General features: G+C 32.9%; 1 protein-coding gene across 1 annotated transcript in view; it reads left to right on the plus strand.

The window, feature by feature from the left end:
- Positions 1 to 21,766, plus strand: part of LOC103255770 (cilia- and flagella-associated protein 47) — a gene marked incomplete at its 5' end in the record, with an annotated part of 291,791 nt that overhangs the window by 120,947 nt on the left and 149,078 nt on the right. Inside the window, 2 exons of the mRNA XM_021710301.1 lie at positions 14,323 to 14,496; positions 19,419 to 19,516. Of these exons, the coding sequence (XP_021565976.1) occupies positions 14,323 to 14,496; positions 19,419 to 19,516 (272 nt within the window). The remainder of the gene's footprint in view (positions 1 to 14,322; positions 14,497 to 19,418; positions 19,517 to 21,766) is intronic.

Below are 21,766 nucleotides of genomic sequence, written 5' to 3' on the forward strand. Positions count from 1 at the left end.
AATATTGTGTGTGATGAGAAGCTTTGCTTGTCACATGAAAGCGATGCTGAGCAAAAGTAGTGCCATTTAAATTTGCATTTTTCATTTATAGCTTGGGCAGTATATTCATGTTATCCATCACATTGCAGTGACAAAATTGCACATCTTATACTTGGCTATTTCCTGTTTAACAGTTATTGTGTTGCAAGGAACATATTCCAAAGTCAAACAGTTTGGTTTTCAAGGCTTTCTTAATATATTCCTTTGAAAATATTTCAAAATGAAGTTAAGATTTTATCTATACATCTATCTATCTATATGTATGCATATATAAAGTTTTAGTTTTGATCTTAAAGCATTATTTCAAAACCAATACATTTGATTTGAGAATGAAGAGGTTTTTTATAACACTAAATATATCCATAACAGGTTTTATTTGATTTTTATTTTTATGAAAGGGTTTTAAAATATTACTTTCTAAAAATATCAAGAAATAATTTCCTTTATAATGAAAGGTCTTTGAGATTTCATTTTTTTTCTGGAATATAAACCATTTATTCTTTTATCTTTGTTTTAGAATATAAATCAAGCCACTTTATATTCTGAGTAAGCCATCCTTTGATTTTTACCATTTAAATGTTGTACATAAAATGTAGTGTTGAGTTTGAGTTTATGTATGTTAAGAACATCTAATACTTTCTCAAATGCAGCCCTTTAAAAATCAAAGTCCACCATCAACATATGATTGTATTTCTATAATCCCATAGCAAGTAAAAAAGAAAGAAAGGAGGAAAGGAAGGAAGGGAGGGAGGAAGGGTGGGGGGGGAGAGAGAGAGAGAGAGAGAGAGAGAGAGAGAGAGAGAGAGAAAGAAAGAAAAGAAAGAAAGAAAGAAAGAAAGAAAGAAAGAAAGAAAGAAAGAAAGAAAGAAAGAAAGAAAGAAAGAAAGAAAGAAAGAAAGGGACTCTAATAAGCTACCTACCTCTGCTTTCAGGCTCTGGAAAGTTGGCCAGGTTTTACAACCCCCAGAGCCTCGATTTTTTCTTCCATGCAATTTCAGTATGAATACTCTCTGCATCACCAGTTGTTATGCCATCAATGGGTGATAGGACTGCAAGCCCCCTAACATAAAATGGGCAGAAAGCATTACATAAATAGTAGTTATTGTTATTTTATGTGATTTGACAAACATGATTTTAACTACAGTAGTATTCTTCTCTAACTGTGTGATCTTGGATAATTTACTTAACTTCCCTGAATTTCAACCTTCATGTTTGTAAAATATGGATAATATTTAATCTTTTAAAATATGGATAATATTTAACCTTTTAAGATTCAATGGTTATGAATATTCAACGGAAATACTTGAAAAGTGCTAATCTAATAGGTGCTCAGTTAATGTTGATCACTCTTATTTAATACACTAACTCACATATCCACCCATTTAGTACTCAGATATGGAAAAACAGTCTCTTCCAACGTTGCAAAAGCTCACAAAGAAGCATCATTTGTATACAAATTTTTTAATTAAAACTTACCTGTCAGTCTTCCAATATAGCAGGTCTACACATATATGAATATTAGAAACTGGTTTAGGCGATGCATGACATAAATGTAAATGCTATTATTTACATGCATCTTTGAAAAAGCTATATATAGTATTTTAGGTTTATTAGCACTCTACTTCTGATAATCAGTTCATTTTTATGTTTTCTAGACATTATTGAACAGCCCATGATTCCTTAATTAATAAATATGAACACTAACCACATGTACTTGTATAATTCTCAAAGAGTATTTGATATAGATATTATTCTTCTTGTTTTACTAAGGAGAAAACTGAGGCACAGAGCTTAATTTGTTGACAGTCACAAGGCCTGTGGATAGCAGAGCTGAGATTTGAACCTGGAAGTTTGGTTTTGGAGTATTTGCTCTGCATCACTCTACCATATTACCTCTCTTTCATGTTGAAAAAAGATTGACCATAGCACTACAGGAAATGTTAAGATATTCTCTAATATAGAGTTGTGCTTTTTCTATTTTTGCTTTCGCCTCACTGGTCCCCTCCTAATTTGGTATGCAAACATCTTAGATGCCAGTTGGTTTTATATCCTTCTTTTGGAAATTCTCCAACATGATAGGGGTATATGGAGGGTTTGGAGGCTTCTTTTCTCCCTGCTCTATTCTACATTGTCTCTATGAAAAAGCTGGGGGGGTGCTATCAAAAGTTTGTCTGAAATTGAATTTGGTTCTTGTTGACTTGTTCCCATCACCAGTGTAGACTGCCATAGTTGTGGAAACATAGAAACCAATCAGATGACACTGGTCTTTGAAGACAAGTGTTGGCTGCTATAAGGCATTTCATGCTCTTTAGGTGTCAGGAACGGTTTGCAAAAGCAGAGCCTTGAAGCATTGCAGAGAGAACAGCTTAGTATGCTTAGATGCTCTCATGATCCTTTGGACGTTCTTCTTTTCTTTTACCACCTCTGCTTTCCCAGGCAGCTTATGATCTGATGTTTCATGATGGCTTTAGCCACCTGCATAGCATTACCTTAGAGGGTTTGTGAGCTCTAGACCTTTTCTTTTTAATCCATGATTCCAAAATCAAGATAAATATGAATTCTGTCCCCAAACTCTGCTCAAATTATTGCCTAGAGATAAATTCATGTGTGTTAATAGATCTATGAGAGTGTCGCATACTGCCTTTATGTGAGATGATCTGTCATTCAATTGCAAGACCAGCATTGTCCTCCAGACAAACACCTGACATACAGCCGCAGGTGTCTAGCCAACAGTAAGAAGAAGCAATGCAATAAAACAATAAAATTGATTCTAATGCCTTTTAAATTTTACTTAGTGCTGGAATAATGAGTGCAATAAAATATGAGAACAAGAAATATTTACAAACTTAGAGAAAAATGAAGTTGGAAACTGCCTTACTCTGTCAGGCTGAAGGAAAGGTTTCTAATCTTTATTGTTTGTGATGAGGCCCACATTTAACTGGCACAATACTTACATATAATTCTTCATTATGCATTACAGGCCTATCTTTCTGAAGGTGTGCAAGACAGGCTGTAAATGCTCTATTAAATATAAATTTAGGTTTGGGGTGTTGTTGTTGTTGTTGTTGTTAAGGAAGAATGCTTTAGTGGCTGATGAATCCACCAGTGATATTTTATAGAAATTATTATATTTGAATTTTGAACTACTAGGATATATTTATTTAATAGCACTTTAAGAAGATTACACCTTTCTCTTCTCTCCTCTTCTTTTCTATTCTCTTCTCTCTGTGTGTCTGTGTGTGTGTGTGTGTGTCCGTCCTGCTTGTCCAATCCAAATAATTTTTATGTTTTGGACAGTTATTTCCCATCAAATGAAAATGTGATTTGGTAGAGCATTGCTTTTTCTTATCTAAGACATAAGACTCTCAGATATAGGGGTTACAAAAGAATCCCATAAACAAAGGTTTATCGTAAAGTATTTAATCATATTGTTTTTAGGAAGAAAAAATTAGAAACTTTTCAATTTGTAATATAAAGGAATCAAACATAACCTATTGGAATGTACCAGTTTGGTTATCAGATCATTCAGAAATTCAGAGACTTTAAAATAATTTTTTGACTTTTAAGTATTTTTTTAAACATGGGAACTCTTCAAACAGGTTTTCAAATACTGATAAACTTTTGCTTCTAACCACTCTTTACTTTTAGTAAAAATGATCCCACCTTGTTATCCCATATTGTTATATGGGGGCTAAAAGATATATTTAATACTAAAAAGATATATTTAATACTAAAAGCTTTTTCTAGATCTCATGTGGAAATAGCATAGAAAATGCATAATAAGATTTTACATGGAGGCTTAGAAATTCACCTTCCTAAGTGCAGTGATACCAAATAAGCGATCGAACAATTGCTTTTGCTTGTACCAGTGAAAAATATTTGACTTTATGGAACTAAGAGAAGATGTTGATTAATATAGATTTTATACAGATAGATACGTATATACATGCATATATGTATGTGCATACATAGATTTTAGAATCATAGATTAAAGTTTTTCTGGGCATCTAAACATGGTGGTTTTATTAATTATCGTGCATCGGTTATCTTTTTTTTAGGTTTCTTTTTTTTAAATCTTTTTTTAATTTAATTTTAAAGATGTGGAGTACCACATTTTTTTTAGCCAGTCCAGTTTCGATGGACAGCATGGTTGGTTCCATGTTTTCTGGATCAGTTATCTTGCACATGGTTATGACATTTGCTTAGTGCTGTAAAAATCCCCATAAGTGACTCTTAACTCCACTTATGCTCCCTACTTGTACAGTACTTTCAATTTGGGATAACGATTCGCAATTCCTAGCATCATCTTGCAGTGCAGTTCTTGCCTGGAAGGCTGGATATAATCTCTGAAACATACAGTGTATTTTTTAACAGTTTTATTGTGGTATAATTGGCATACAGTAAATTGTACACATTTAACCTATACACTTTGAGAAATTTTAGCATACTTTTATACCCATGAAACCGTTTGATGCAACTGACATAATGAGAATATCTTTCACTTCAAAAGGTTTCCTTGTGCCCATTTGTAATCCCTTTGCCCTCTTCTGCCCTCATGCACCAAGCCACCCTTGGCCTAGGCAAACAGTTATCAGTTTTCTATCACTTTATATGAATTTTATAACATTGTATATAAAGGAAATCATACAGTGTGCACCCTTTATGGCTTTTTTCTTTTGTGCCAAATAATTGTTTTAAGACTCGTCTACTGGTACATGCATCAGTAGTTTATGCCTTTCAATGTTGAGCAATTTTCTGTGGAGGATATACCACAATTTGTTTACCTGTTTGCCTGTTGATGAACATTTGAGTTTTTTCTATTTTGGGCAATCAGATATAAAGCTGCTATAAATATTCATGCATAAGTCTTTGTTTTTGACATATGCTTTCATCACTTATGAATGGAATGGTTAGATTATATGATAGCTGAGTTTATGCTGTTTAAAGAAACTGCCAGTTTCCCAAAAGGGTGCTCCTTTTTCCATTCCCACCAACAATATATGAGAGTTCCAGTTCATCTGCATTCTTAACCATAAATAGTGTTGACCGTTCTAATTTTAGCAATTTTAATCTGTGTGTAATTCTATTACAGTGTAATTTCAACTTGCATTTTCATAATAAATAATTATGTTGAGCATCTTTTTATTTCCTTATCCATCATCCATATATCTTCTTTACTGAAATGTCTTTTTAAATACTTTACCTGGACCATTGCCTTGCTAGACTCTGGCGTGGTCATATGCGCTTTGAGCTATGGCTGTCGCCATGCTTCCTGACTTTGGACTCCTCTCCCACCTTGGGGAGGTGAACCTTCTCTTTTTCTCTCTCCCTATCTCAAATTTACTTTTAAATAAACTATATTTTCTAATCCAAACATAAAAAAATAAAACATAAATCCTTTACTTTTTTCCTACCTTCCATTTTTTATTCTTGAATTTTGACTATATATATATACTAGATACAAATCCTTTATAAGACACATTTTTAAAAACCTTGTTCTAGTCTGTGACTTTTCTTTTAATATTCTTTATGACATCTATTGAAAAGTAGAAATTTTTGATTTTGATGAAATGTGATTTATCACTTTTTTGTTATGCATCAGGAGGGAGCATGCGATTTTAATAACTATCTGGATTATCATTGCTTTAGTATTTGTCCCCAGTCACTATTATTTATCTGCCATATAATTTTGTTTTTCCCACCTTGCTCTTTTTGTCTCCTCATGAGGGGAAAATAAAACAAAAGAAAATAAGTTTAAAATGAAGAGAGAAAAAATGAAAGACACAGAAGGAGGAGGAGGGTTACCAAAGGATTCATCAGGCCATTTTAGTCTTACTACTCAGATTTTATAGATAGCATGAGAAATAAAACATTATTCAAATTTGTTTGATGATGTGTAATATAATGTGCACAGAGAAAATATATACAAAAACTTTTTGACTAATTTGTCTCCAAGAAATTCACAAATTAATGATATCCCAGCCATACGGAGATTTTTCTTAATGACATTTTTTTCTTAGAAATAGAAAGAGGTGCAACATTAAGTCAGGGGAGGTAGTGGGTTCTGTGTGAGGAAACCAAGTGCAAACACAGCAAAGACTTTGCCAGATCTACCCTTTTCCATAGAACCGGGTCTTTGGAGATTCTCTGAGAGATGAAATAGTTTAGATGACCAATATGCAATGCCTGAGACCTATCTCTTTAGGTTAAATTATATTTTGTAAGTAGCAGGAAACTTCAAAATGTTTATGGAAAATGCATATCATGAAAAAAGTATATATGGATTTTAAAAGTTCTTTGACCCAAATTAAGCTTGTACTAACTTGTTATAACATGTATGAATAGGACATATGATCCAGGGGGAGAGTGGGCTCGCTAGAAGCCCAAACCTCACCTGTAAGCAATTTACATATGTAGCAAATCCTCACATGTACTCCACAACTCTAAAATCAAAATAAATTTTTAAAAATTAAAATGTACTTTTAATGTATAATATATTCAACTTATTATGAGTTTATGTCCAATCATAAGTCAAGGAGCATCTATACTTCATAGTATTTAAAATATTCATTAGTTTTCTTATTGTTCAGTCTACACATATTGTATGATGTGTAGATTTATTCAAATATTGGCTTTATCTAACTAAATTGCTTTCTTAATTTCCTACTTAAATTGTTTATTACTAGTGTATATAAGTGTAACTAATTTTGAATGCTGATTTTGTCTCATGAAAATTTGCTGAGTAGTCTAACAGGTTTTCTTGTGGAATCTTTAAGGCTTTCTACATATAAAATCATGCTATATGTGAAAAGAGAAAATTTTACTCTTTTCTTTTTAATTTGGATGCCTTTATTAATTTTTTTTCATAAGTTGCTATGGCTAGAAGTTCCACTATACTGAAGTGGCAAATGTAGGCATCCTTGTCTTGTTCCTACTCTTAGAGGAAGAGCTTTCAGTCTTTTACCTTTGAATATAATGTCAGCTGTGAGTTTTTTATACATGGTCTTTACCATGTTTCAGGAGTTTTCTTCCATTCCTAGTTTATTAAATGATTTTGTCATGAAAAGGTGTTAAATTTTGTCAAATGCTTTTTTTTTTCATTAATCAGTATTTTTTATTATGGTTTTGTGGGATACAGTTAAGGGTTAGGTGTACAATTACGTTTCATTCAGGCACCCTGTTGATAAGAAGTGTTTTCCCATCCCCTGACAGATATTTGCTACTGTTAATCCCATCCCCCTCTCCCCCCATAGTTTCCCAGTACCATCAGTCATTTTCTTATAGTATTGCATTGGATGTTCAAGGTCCATTATATGAGTGAGAACATGTGATATTTTTTAATGCAGCAATGGAGATGGTCATGTGTTGGCCTTGTCCCCCTACATTCTGTTAATGAAGTATATTACATTGATTGATTTTCCTATGTTGGATCACAGTTCCTTCATTTATTTATTCTGTGAATGAACCCAACTTGGTAATGGCATATAATCCTTTTAATGTGCTACTAAATTCAGTTTGCTACTATTTTATTAAGAATTTTTGCATCAATGTTTATAAGAGATGTTGAATTTTCATTTTATTTTTGTAGTGTGTTTGTCTGGCTTTGCTTTCAGGGCAATGCTGAGCTTCCACAGATAAGTTAGTAAGTATTCCCTCTTCTTCAGTTCTTTGGAGGTATTTGAAAAAGATTGGTATAAATCTTTCTTTAAATGTTTGGTAGAATTCAACAATGAAGACATCTGGTTCTAGGCTTTTCTTTGTTGGGAGGTTTTTGATTCCATGTCCTTACTAGTTTTGTATCTATTCACATTTTTTATTTCTTCATGCAACAGTGTTAGTAGATTGTGTGTTTCTAAGAAATTGTCCATTTCATCTAGTTATCCAATTTGTTTGCCTACAATTGTTCAGATTATTCTTTTATAATCTTTTTTTATTTGATGACAATTGGTAGTAAATACCCACACTCTGTGCTTTCATTAATTTGAGTCTTCTCTCTTTTTAAAAATTTTTTCTTTTCTTTTTTTAACTTCCATAACAATCTAGCTAAAGGTTTATCAATTTTGTTTATTTTTTTCAAAAAAAACAACTTTTGGTTCCACTGATTTTGATTCCACTGATTTTTCTATTCTTTCTAAAATTATTCATTCTGTTTACTCCTACTCTAGTCTTTATTTTTTTTTTCTGTTTTAAGTTTTGAATTCAGTTGTTCTCCTTCTTTTTATTTTTTTTAGTTTCTTATAGTGTATAGTTTGTTAATTTTCATTCTCTCTTCTTTTTTTAATGTATGCTATACATTGACCTCTTAGCATTGTTTTCATTGCATCTCATAAGTTTTGGTATGCTGTGTTTTTATTTTCAGTTATCTCAAGATAGTTTCTAATTTCCTTTGTAATTTCTTCCTTAATACATTGTTAGTTTAAGAGTGTGCTGTTTATTTCCACATTTATGAATTTTTCTTCCATTGTTGATTTGTAGGTTTCTTCCATTTTTGCAAGAAAATATTCTTTGTATGATTTCAATTATTTAAAATTTGTTAAGACTCGTTTTGTGACCTAACACATATTCTATCCAAGAGAGTATTGTATGTTCATTTGAGAACCATTACTGGAAAAAACTGGCAAAATAGAAAGTCTGCAGTTTAATATTAATATGCATCGATGCTAATATTCTAAACTTTGACATATATATATTATGATAATGTAAGATGTTAACCTTAGGGAACATTGAATAAAAGGCACAAGAACACTCTGAATTTTTGCAACTTTTTGTAAATCTAAAATTAATCTAGAATAAAGTTTTTAATTAAATGAAAGCAACTTATTATTGTCATTGTTTACAACTCCCATTCAAGATATATAAACCCTTATAATTGGCCATAAATATTTAAACACACTCAGACAGCATATAGCTGTATTTCTAGCAATTTATCTTGAGAAAATTATTCAAATACAAATAATGTGGATTAAAATAAATTTCTTTTTCAGTTGTATAGTGATCAGGACCTATTCTCATGATATCGTTAGTATAGAGGGATGTTAAGTTTTGTTTTGTTTTGTTTTCATTTTTATTGTATTGGTCACTTGCTGAACACATCTATGGGTAGCGATGAGTTTTCAATTGATTCTGTTGGATTTTTCAGATAAAAAAATTGTATCTTCTTATGATGATATGTGTTTCTATTTTTCTAAATGTTTTATTTCTATATATTTTTTGATTTTGCTACATTGGTATTAGTGTACAGAACAATGCTTACAAATAGTGGTTTATGCAGTCTACATTATCTGGCTTTAATGTGAACCTTTTAGTATTTTATTATGTTAGCTGCTGCTTTATGATATATGGTTTTCATAATATTGAAGAGGCATATTTATTTTATTGTTTAATATTTTTAATAAAATCAGAATTTGATTTTGAATTTTATAAAACTGCTTTTTCACAATTTATCTGCATATTATTGGTATGTCTCACATCTTTTGATTAGATAAATTATGTCAATAGGTTTCTCAATATTAAACCATTCTGCATTCTTTTTTTTTTTTTTTGAGTTGTAGTCTCACTCTGTCACCCAGGTTGAAGTACAATGGCATGCTCACTGCCACCACAGTCTCGAACTGCTGGGCTCAGGCGATCATTCTGCCTCAGCCTTACAAGTAGCTGAAACTACAGGCATGCACTACCATGCCTGGCTTATTTTTTGATATATTGTAGAGTCAAGTTCTCACCAAATTTCCCAGGCTTGTCTCGAACCTCTGAGCTCAGACAATCCTCTGGCCTCAGCCTCCCAAAGTGCTGGTATTACAGACTTGAGCCACCATGCCCGGTCATTCTGTACTCTTCAATCAAATCGTAGCCGGGCTTGGTGGCTCAGCCTGTAATCCCGCGCCTTGGGAGGCTGAAGTGAGTGAATTGCCTGAACCCGTGGGTTTGAGACCCACCTGGGCAACTTGGTGAGACCTCATCTGTATAATACATCAAAAAACTAGCTGGGTGTGGTAGTGCGTGCCTGTAGTTCCAGCTACTTGGAAGGCTGAGGCGGAAGGATCACCAGAGCCCAGCAGGTTGAGGCTGCGGTGGCCGGGAACGGCCACTGCACTCCAGTCTGGGCGACAGAGTGAGACTCCAACTCAAAAAAAAAAAAAAAAAATTCATGCTCACTGTAGAAAATAGGAAAAATTAGAGAGATGTAATATGAAAAGTAAAAGATTTGCATATTCCAACAACTAGGACCTCAAAGGAAACTGTATCTTCAAATTTTTCACGTATTTATCCAAAGGCCATTGCATAGTTATATACATTCTTTAAAACATACACACACACACACACACACACACACACACACACACACACACACACACATTATATAATACATAAAGTTCTGCAAGTGTCTGCTTTCACTCAAAGTATCATGGACACTTTCAATTCGATTGTCATAGACTTGTTTCTTTTGACTAGATGAACAGTAATTTATGTCACTAGTTATGTATAGATGGAAGTCAAATTCCTCTTTTTGCATTTATAAATAATATTGCAACAACATCTTTGTAAATAACTCTTCATACGCTGTACTAGTTGAAGTAGGAATATAAGATTAATATACATGTTATTTATAGGATAAAAAAACAGAACTGATGTTTCAAAGGGAACATGCATTTTCAAGTTGGTGGATGTTACAAAATAACGCTCCACAAAATGTAATACCAATTTTAACTCTCACTAACAGTATGAGATTGAGGCTGTTATTCAACACTTTCATTAAAGGTGATGTCACCGAAAGTGTTAAGAATTGCCTATTTGAAAGAGTAATACAATTTTTATTTTACTTCTTGTTTTATGGGAAGCAGGATAGGATAAGTATTTTGAACCTATATTTTTAAGTAATATCTTTATTAAATCTATGTATAAATTTAATTTTACCTTTATTGAATTGCAACTTTTTCTTTTCTCTATCTTTAATGCTTTCTAAAAATTTAAACTTCTGTTCTTCACTGATTAGCTTAGGTCAGTTTGGGGTATGCCTTGAATCATTTTTTGGTAATTTATGTTGTACATTATATTCAGACTTCAGAACAAAGCCTAGACTAGTGTAAATGTGTGTATGTGTGTGTGTGTGTGCACGCATGCACATGTGTGTGAGTATGTGTGTGTGGGAGAAAGAATGTGTACATAAACATAAAAGCAAATAAATATACAAATATATACATACATGCCTATTAGACTTGGTTATCAGACAGAAGATTTATGTGAAAGATGAACATCAAGATTAATGTCAGAAGTAATTAAGAAGACAATAACAATAAACCATTTGTAAAATTGTTAAATTCAATATAGAGTGGTGATCTTAAGTTCAGTAGAGGACTAACTACCTCAAGGATGGGAATAGTAGGCATTGTTGTCTAATGCCATGCTTTTCAAAGAAGCCTGACATTTCAAGAGATGGGGGGAAAAATGATCTGGAGGAAGCAATGGGAAATAAGAAGAATATTCCCCAGACTTCCATGCCTGTGGGATGCTGGGAGGACTGAAGTGAGAGCCCTCCCTTAGCTTCTTTGGATATACTTTCTTATAGTATATTCACAATCCGATTTAAATTTTTTGCTAATGTATAAGAGCTTATTGAAAAGTATGGATAAATACAGTAAATCACTGACATTTATTTTAATAACAGTTATACCCCATACAAACAAAAAAAAAACTAATCCAATAATGGGAAAATGAAGATAGTGGTACCTATGTGATGACACATTTTCTTTAAGTCTCAATCCTCTGTCTTATAAAATGGAAGAAACAACAAATGTTCTATTGATGTTGGTAAAATGTTATGTCTAAAGAGTATAAAAAACTCACAGAAGTCATGTTTCTGTGTTTTTTTAATCACCGCATTGGACATTAAGGACATGTATGTCCCTGAGAATAATACATCTTTAAAAAGAAGTAGATTTCAAACATTTTTGTCTGGGAATTAAAGTAAAAAAATATTGATTTTTACATTGTGACTCAATCAACACAAACACACACACTCTCTGTTACACACACAGCTACATGTAAAAATGAAACAAACATTTTATGAAACCATACTAATCTTTACTACATGGGATGTACCTTGAAAGATTAATGATTGTGTTGTCCAATAATGCAGATACTAGTCACAGGTGGCTACTGCAATTTAAATGAATTAAAAACAAAGAAACTTCCACTAGCCACATGTGGCTACCATATTGTATAGCACAAATATAGAAAATTCCCATCACTACAGAAAGTTGGATTGGACAACTCTGGCTCTATTCTATTCTATTCTGCTCTGTTCTCTTTTATTCTGTTCTTTTCTATTCTAAAATAATTTCATGAGTAACTGTTGAGTCAAAAATTGAGGTTTAAATATCAAAAGAGAGTCAGCTTGAGAAGTGTATGTTTAAATATATTCAAACAGTGAATCATTTAGATTGTTTCAGGCCAGTGTGTTCACCATAAAATATTGTATGTGTACAATATACATTGAAAATGGTTTGTCTATTATAACACTGTGCAATGAAAATACGATGCAAACCATTTGTATAATTTTAAATAGTTCAGTAATCACATTAAAAATAAAAAGAAAGATGAAACTGATTTTTAAATGTTTTTCATCTAAGTTAAGTATAATTTCACTCCATAAGGAATATAAAATTATTAATAGTATATGTTACATTTGGTTTTACACTGAGGCTTTGAAATGTAGTGTATATTTCACAATTACAGCACATCTTCATTAGGACTACCAATATTGTAAGTGTCTGTTATTCACATGTGAGTAAAGGCAATCATATTGGACAGCACAGGTCTAAATTACACCTTGCAGGACCTTTAGTCACCTATCTGGGAAATTGCCTGTAATAAATCTGTATTTCTCACACAAGCAAGTGAAAAATAATTTTTTTTCAAATAAGCATTTCTTTCCCTTGGATATCTGTCCACTCAAAGAGCAATGTGGCCAATAGTATATTACTGTTTGGGACCACTCCTTGAATAGGAATGATAAAATATGAATAAAGATACCATTTACTAACAACTTGTTCTTTGCTTTTGGTTAATTACTTTATATATATTTTTTATTTCAAGCACATTTTCATATCTCATTTCAAGAAGGTTGTACTTCAAGGCTTCTCTCTAAGGAAATCATACTCCAAAATAATATAATTCCTTCAATTTTTTCCAGAAGTGGCAATTTACTTTAAAGTTAAACTTAACAAAATCCTGATGTTTAATTTCAGTTCTAATTGTTTTCACAATTATTGAGATATGGAGACTACCGTAATTCAGTCACACAGTATTGGTAGGCATTGACCTAAGGTATTTCACTATGATGGAAGGCTAGAAACATATAGTTCTATATGCAAAGTTTTGTTTACATCAGCTGTTATAGAGAGATCAAGACCCATGCCTGAATTATTTCCATAAATATATTAACTTTAATTTAAAAATTAATACCAATTTTGTGTAGGTCAATTTTTGTATAACAAAAATTTCAAACAGAGAGTGACAATTTTTGACAGTGACATTTGTAACACAATGTTTAACATTGTGCATATCAAATATTTATTGAAAGTTTGTTCTTGGAATATTAGGATATTATATAAAACAAAATAAATATTATTGTAATGAGTTAATAAGTAGAGCATTAAAAATAACATAGGAAGAGAACATGTAAGAATAGTTACCCAGGCTGGGTACGGTGGTTCAAGCCTATAATCCCAACACTTTGAGAGGCCGAAGTGCAAGGATTGCCTGAGCTCAGGGGTTCAAGATCAACCTGGGCAACTTGGCGAAACCTTCTCTCTACAATGAATCAAAAAAATTAGCTGCAAGTGGTAGTACGCACCTATAGTTCCAGCCACTTGGAAGGCTGAGGTGGAAGGATCACCTGAGCCCAGCAGGTTGAGACTGTGGTGGCTGTGAGCGTGCCGCTGCACTCCAACCTGGGTGACAGAGTGAGACTCTAAATCAAAAAAAAAAAAAAAAAAAAAGAAGAAGAAGAAGAAGAGTTACCCAAGACCAATAAGTGTTCTGAAAGCTGGTGCAGTTTGATTATTTGTCACTTTTTAAATTTTTTCCAAAAAAAAAACTGTTGAAAATTATCATTTTAATAGAGATTTTGAAAATATTTCATTGAACTTTCCACTACATTTTTCTGTATCAGTATCAGAATTAATTCTAATATCCTATAAATCCACACTTTATGTTTGGTTTTACATTTATATGTTTCACGCAAGAATAACTTTAATACCTAAAACTGACCTTTCATCTTAGGAAATGAATCCCTGATTAATCTGGCATCTTGTACCTGTGTTGTAGGTGCAATTTCATTTTCTGTTAAAAGCAGACAAGATGATGATTCTCAGGAAGACATCCATGAAGATCTAAAATCTTCTTTTAATCAATCAGTAACAGACCTATTCCCTATTTTTTGTGATGGAAACTCAGGTAAACTTATTATGATACAGTTTCACAATCAGTCTGCATAAACTCAAATTGTCATTTACTTTTAAATGTAATAGATAAGTTACATGCATAATACATATCCAAATTTGTGTTGCATATATCTATAAGAATCTCATTGTATTATTTTAGTATTAATTTTATGTAATATACTTTCTGGATTTCTACTGCTATTAATAACAATAGATCATAATACTTCAGCTAGAAGATTTCCTACTCTTCCATAAGTGTAAATCTCTACACATCTTTTTGTTATTAAACAAAAACTACAGCAAATGTCTGATGTTAATGAGTGTATTATTTTAATAATGCAAAAATGGCAAGTGCATTGTTTTAATAATGTAATATGCTTTTCTTACTTCAATATAGGAGATGCTGGCAATCTTCCTCATATGCCAAAGAAACAATGCTATTGTTTTCCCTTCCTATAGTATAAAGCTTTATTTGAATGTTGTTAAATATCATATCTTTTTAGTAGAAGTTCAAAGGAAAATGAGCTGATGAAGTGTTGGAATAGTTGGGGCAGGTTTTCTGGAGAGTGGTGAATGAGTTTTTCTTTTATGAGTGAGTAGCAGGGACATTAGTGTTTACTAGAGAAAAGAGGTTCAACAGGAGCAAAGTTGTGAAGATCAAGAGGTATATCAAAGAAGAAACAAATGTTTTATTGAATGTATTTGCATTAGTCAGGGTTCTTCAGAGAAACAGAAACAATGGTGTGTGTGTGTGTGTGTGTGTGTGTGTGTGTGTGTGTGTGTGTGTGTGTAAGGTAGATTTTTCAGAAATTGACACCATTGTGGAAGCTGGAAAATCTAAAATCTGTAGGGTAAGTCAACTACCTAAGACTTCAGGTAAGAATTAGTATTGAGACAGGCAGGCTGAAAACTCAAGCAGAGTTCTGTGTTGCATTCCTGAGAAATAATTCCCTTTTTTTTGAAAAACCTCAGTGTTTGCATTAGGACCTTCAACTGACTGGAGGAGGCCTACCCCTCATGGTAACCTGCTTTACTCAAAGTCTATTGATGTAATTGGTTGATTTGCTTTTTGAGTTGAGGTTTCACTGTGTCTCCTAGACTGGAGTGTAGTGGCAGGATTATGGGTCACTACAGCCTCAATATCCTGGGCTCACATGATCCTTCTGTTTCAACCGCCCTAGTAGCTGGAACTACAGGCATGCACTATCACGCCTGGCTAATTTTTAATTTTAAAACATTTTTTAAAGATGGAAAACATTCCAGAGACTAGCACTGGATGATTGTCCTGAGAGAAGAGAATGAAACGGGGGTTGATTTCAAAAAATAATAATAAAGTGTGTATCTTGATGAAGTGAAATATGAGATAAATTTAGACAAAAACAAAAGTCCAAGAAATTATAATGCTTAGTACAGTTTTGTACTTTCTGATACTGATTGTGCAAAACAGTTACATGCAATATCTACTTGTCAATTGAAATTTTTGAAGCAGAGATCACGTGAAAAAATAATAAAATGAATTGCAAGGGTTTAAGACTTCTCCCAACTTCTGTTGAAATCATGCAGGTAAAGACAAAGAATAAATGGCTTCTGTAAATATATTATGCTAAAAATTAAATCCTTATCAAATGTAAGGAAGAAGAACCATGAAGGAAAACCTTCTTGAAGGCTAAAGTGTTAAAAAAAGTTTAAAATAGAATCAGAATATTATGATGTTATGTTAATGGATTAAAACGGACTGATGTCTAATTAAAAAAATACTGAGTTACACAATGACAGGTTGCAGGATAGATTAAGAGCCAGTAAAAATTTATGTAACAACATTACAGATATCCCCAATTCTTCAGACAAGCTTTTCCATATTCTTACTCTCATACAGGATTAACCTTTCCATCCCTTATAATAACATGGGTTCCTTTATACAGACTGCTCCACAGTATATTTCTTTTCAATTAGGGACATCTTCCAGCATTCCTCTCATCAAAGAAATGAAAACAACAACTATTTAAGAATGTTTTAAACTCTTAACCTTCTAAATAGGAAAACAAGAAAAATAATGGCAACAACCAATTTTAATGAGATTCAGGTCAAAAGAGGCAATTTCATGTATTATAATGGAAATTTAAATTGGTATAAAGTTTATGAAGAGAGCATTTATAATATCTTTAAAACTTTTAAGAATTTATTTCCTTTTATCCAATGATTCTGTCTAAAGAATTTGTTAAAATAAGCAAAAATGTGCACAAAATATTAGACATGAGAATATATCTTATGTTATCTATTATGTTGAATAATGTAGACTAAAAATTTAATGGTGAACATTTTCTAAACAAGTTAAATTAATATATTTATATACACATGTAAATATATCAATTACATACATTGTGTATATCCCAGTGTGTTCATATATGCATATATGTATAAATATTGTATAATGTATGTAATTTTATACAAAAAGTACTAACCAGCTTTCATTTAGTCATGAGAGTATGAATAACTTTAGTATTCTTCACGCTTTTCAGAAATTTCCTAAATTGCTATAGTGAATGTTATTAATTTTATAATTGGAAAAAACTTTAATTTGTTTAATATTTATAGTTAAATAACGTTTAACATTATTGTTTTTGTTGTGGTTCTTATTAATAAATCACTCACTAATCCTACTCAATCAATAAATTCATATTTAATGCACATATTTAGCCCTGTAGGAATTATATCAGCTATAACCCTCCCACAATGAAGTAGTCCCAACAGTTGCAAATAGTAGTTGTTGTAGTGCCTGTGCTGGTTAATTTTATGTCAACTTGGTTGGGCAGCAGTGCCCAGATATTTGGTCAAATTCATCCTGAATGTTTCTGCAAGGGTGTTTTTTGGAAGAAATTAACATTTTAAGTTTGTGGACTTTGAGTAAAGCCTATTAACCTTTATAATGTGGTTGGCCCCCATCCAATCAGTTGAAAGCTTAATAAAATAAAAGGTGACCTACCCTGATATTCTGCAGATTTTGGATTTACCAAGCCTTCACAGTTGTCTGAGGCAATTCCTTAAAATCTCTCACTCGCTCGCTTTCTTTTTCTCTTTCACTGTCTTTCTCAGTATCTGCCTATCTCTTTGTCTCTGTTTCCCTCTTTGTCTGTCTGTCTGTTCATCTGTCTCTCTCTTTTTTCTATATATATACTTTTGGTTCTGTTCCTCTGGAGAACTCTGACTAATATAGTCCCTATTCCGCAGATGCACAGACTCTTAAGTTACTTTGCCAAAGATCACAGTGTAATGGTGGTCAATTTGAAATTTCAACCCCGGTCCTCAGACCCTGAGTCATTCTACTACTCTTTTTACTAACCCAAAGTCACAATCTCCTTAGTCACAGCTACCGTTTATTCCCAGCATTATTTTCTCTGTGACTTCCCAGATAAAATATGCATGAGCTACCTAGAAGGAAAAACACTTTTCATTTTAAGAACTTTGATTTATTTGGGGAGAAGTAACATTTAAATGTCATAAAAGCATTTAAAGTGTTTTTATATATTGAAGGTGCAGATGTGAACAAAGATTTCCTCAGTAATCTCATATCAGTATAAATTTGGTAACATTATTTTCACATTAATGGTTTTAAGGGAATGAACTGCAAAATAAGCACAGAAGGCAATTCAAAATGTGGAGGTAAGTTTGCCTAAAGAACTCCTCACAAGTATTTGGAATAAGAAATCACTTGGACCGCCATCTCATTAGCTATTTGCTCTGAATGTTGGAATTGTTCTCACATCCACCAATTTATAAGAATAAGATGGAATATAGTGCAATTCAATCTGGTGCAGAACAGTGCAGTGCAGTAAACTACAATGCCATGCAATATACTCCAACACAATCCTATCAATGTCTTTCACTATCATACTATGCCACATAATACAATACCATGGAATGCAGTGCAAAACATATACTCATGGAGAAGATTTTTAGGAGACACTAAGAATTCCACTAGTTTGGTCTCCTTATTTCATAAATGAGGAAACTGAGGCCTAAGGAGGTTAGTGTTTTACCTAAATAAATTAATCTAGTGTAACAGTTTTTGAAATCTTTTAACCATGACAATGCTGCTGTGAATATACATACAATTTACTGAAACTGGGGGGGTGTCTTAAGCCATAAATTAGTTCAACACTGGCAAACAAAAGGATATCAAAGTGGGAAACTAAACAGATCAGAAAAAAATCAGGGAAACCAACTGGACTTGATGCAATTTCAAAACCAGTCTATGCAGAGCATTTGCGGTTGGTCAAGGTTCTTGTTTACGGTAACGAAGTATGGTTTTGGACATCACCAGGGACAAAATTGCCTGCTTTTTAATAAAGCATTGGGAACCCAGGTGTAAACATCATTGTCTCATTACTTACTCCATATCCTTTTCAGGCCTTCCTAGGGTTAAATACTTAGGATCCTTTTACACATTTTTAAGAAAACTGAAATGGCATATTCCTGACTTTCTTTTTAGATTGTTATGGTCCTGGAAACGTACCATTGTGAATAGTAATGACTTATTTAGATGCTGCTATGTACAAATACATGAATGTTTTTAGGAAATTAGGGGGAAAAAAGATTGGTTATTTCTTTTTGAAGCATTAATCCTTAACTTAAAAGTAAAACATTCTTAAGTTTATTTTAGTATGGAACTTAATGAATTACAGGCACAGGGCCAGGAGCTTTTACAAGACATTCTCATGGCCATGCAAGGTTGAAGATTTTCTTATTGCTCAATAACTGCGATGAAAGCAGATTTTCACCCTTTTCACAGCTCTCTTGACAAATATGTCCATTTTAAAAAGTTTAAAAGTGATGTCTGTTTATAATTCTCAAATTTGTATGTTAAGTATGGTATTTTGAAGTCTATACTAAGAAATGCTTTTTTTAGTTGTTGTTTTTGTTTGTTCTATTTTTCAGATGATGATGTTAGCAATTTGAAATTCTGGTATAATCTTGAGATCCACAGCACTCCTGGACCACCTGTAGACATTATTGAAATGAATTGTTTGGCTCTGGTAAGTGCCCATTACATATTCATGGACTATGTCATTAAAAAAAAAATTTCAGTAGCTTTAGGGAGTACAAATGGTCTTTGGTTATATGAATACATTGCATAGTGACGAAGAAGTCTGGACATTAAGTGTTCCCACCACCCCCACCTCTGCACGTTGCTCTTGATAGATGATTTTTCATCCCTCTGTCCCTTCCTGCCCTCCCCTTCTGAGTCTCCAATGTCCATTATGCCATTCCATATGCCTTTGCAGACCCTTAGCTTAGCTCCCACTTATAAGTGAGAACATGTTACTTGGTTTTACATATTTGTGTTACTTCACTTAGGAGGATTGTGTCCGATTCCATCCAAGTTGATGCAAAAGACATTATTTCAGTCTTTTTATGACTGAATAGTATTTCATACCACACCTTAATTATCCACTGATCAACTGAGGGGCTTTTAGGTGGATTCCACATCTCTACAATTGTGAATTGTGCTGTGATAAACATACAAGTGCAGGTATCTTTTCAGTATGACGACCTCTGTTCTTTTGATAGGTACCAAGTAGTGAGATTGCTGGATCAAATGGTAGAGCTATTTTTAGTTCTCTGGGAAATCTTTATACTGATTTCCATAGAGGTTGTACCACTTTACACTCCTATCAGCAGTATATAAGTGTTCCCTTTCACTGCATACACACCAACATAGACATTTTTATTTTCAAAATAATTGTCATTCTGATTGGCATAAGGTGGTTTTAATTTGCATATCACTAATGATTAGTGATGCTGAGCATTTTTCATCTATTTGTTGGTCATTTGTATATATTATTTTGAGAGATGTCTGTTTATGTCATGTGCCCACTTTTTAATGGGGTTACTTGCTTTTTTTCTTCCTGATTTGTTTGAGTTCTTTTGTAGATTCTGGATATTAGTCTTTTTTGTGGATATATAGTTTGTGAATATCTTCTCCCATTCTGTAGGTTGCCTATTTGTTGATTACTTATTTTGCTTTGCAGGTTTTCAGTTTAATTAAGTCTCACATTTCATTTTGCCAATAGTTACAGTTTTTGTTGTATACTAAATTGCTGTCCCCAAAAACATCCATATCAAATGATCATATTGAGATTAATTATTCAATCATAGAAATTTTATTTTTAAATCTAGTACTATGGGCCTTAAATGTTTTTGGAAAACACCTTTTCGTTACATGACATATTATAGTGAATGCATGATTATCATTTTACCTGCATGTTTCAAGAGTTACTAGAGTAAGCCTAGCCTTAGCTTACATGCAATACAAAGGATTAATGAGACAAAAAACTTGGCTCTTTGAAAAGGTAAACAAAATTGATAGACTACTAGCTAGATTAATTAGGAAACAAAGAGAGACGACTCAAATTAGCTCAAACAGAAATGAAAATGGAGACTATTATAAACACCCTTATGCAAACAAACTAGACAACCTAGGGGAAATGGATAAATTCTTGAAAACATACAACTCCCCAACCTTGAATTAGGAAGAAATAGAAATCCTGAACAGACCAATAATGAGTAGCAAAACTGAAACAATAATTAAAAGTCTCCCAACAACAACAAAACAAGTCCAGGACCTGATGAAATCACAGCTGAATTCTATCACACCTTCATTTAAGAACTGGTACCAATTTTAGCAAAGTTATTCCACAAGATTGAATAGAAGGGAATTCTCCCTAACTCATTCTACGAGGCCAGTATCACTCTGATATCAAAGTCAGGAAAAGATACAACCAAAAACAGAAAACTACTGTTGGGAGCCGGCCACGGAGGCCCACTGAGCATTAGGGATCAGGAAGGGCCATTGACCCTGAGACCACTAGGATGCGTTCAGGAGCTACTGACCCCATTTCCTCCCCCTTTCTACTCAGCACTAACCAGATTAAGCTCCTGTGAGCTCAAAACATAAAAACTCTGAGATCAGGAAGAACACAAGCTAACTTTAGAAGCTCATTGCTCCCATTCTTCCACAAACTGCAGTTTTGACTTTCACACACTTATAATTCAAACTCGTGTCACATCTAAGAGCCTTAGTATTGGTCACAGGCTTCTGGGTCATGATCTTAGGATTTATTGAAGGTGTAAATTGTAGAATATAGTTTTAGAAGACAGCCATTTTGTTGAAAGAATGTGGCTGGGTTACTTGCAGGTAGCCCACTGTGAACTTTGTACTGGGCCACATTCCAAACATTCTGGTATGGGCCACTTTCGTTTGTAAAGTAAATACTTAGCTTCTG

Source organism: Carlito syrichta, unplaced genomic scaffold, assembly GCF_000164805.1.
Source record: "Carlito syrichta isolate Samal-C Ts95f unplaced genomic scaffold, Tarsius_syrichta-2.0.1 Scaffold288410, whole genome shotgun sequence".
Lineage (NCBI taxonomy): Eukaryota > Metazoa > Chordata > Mammalia > Primates > Tarsiidae > Carlito > Carlito syrichta.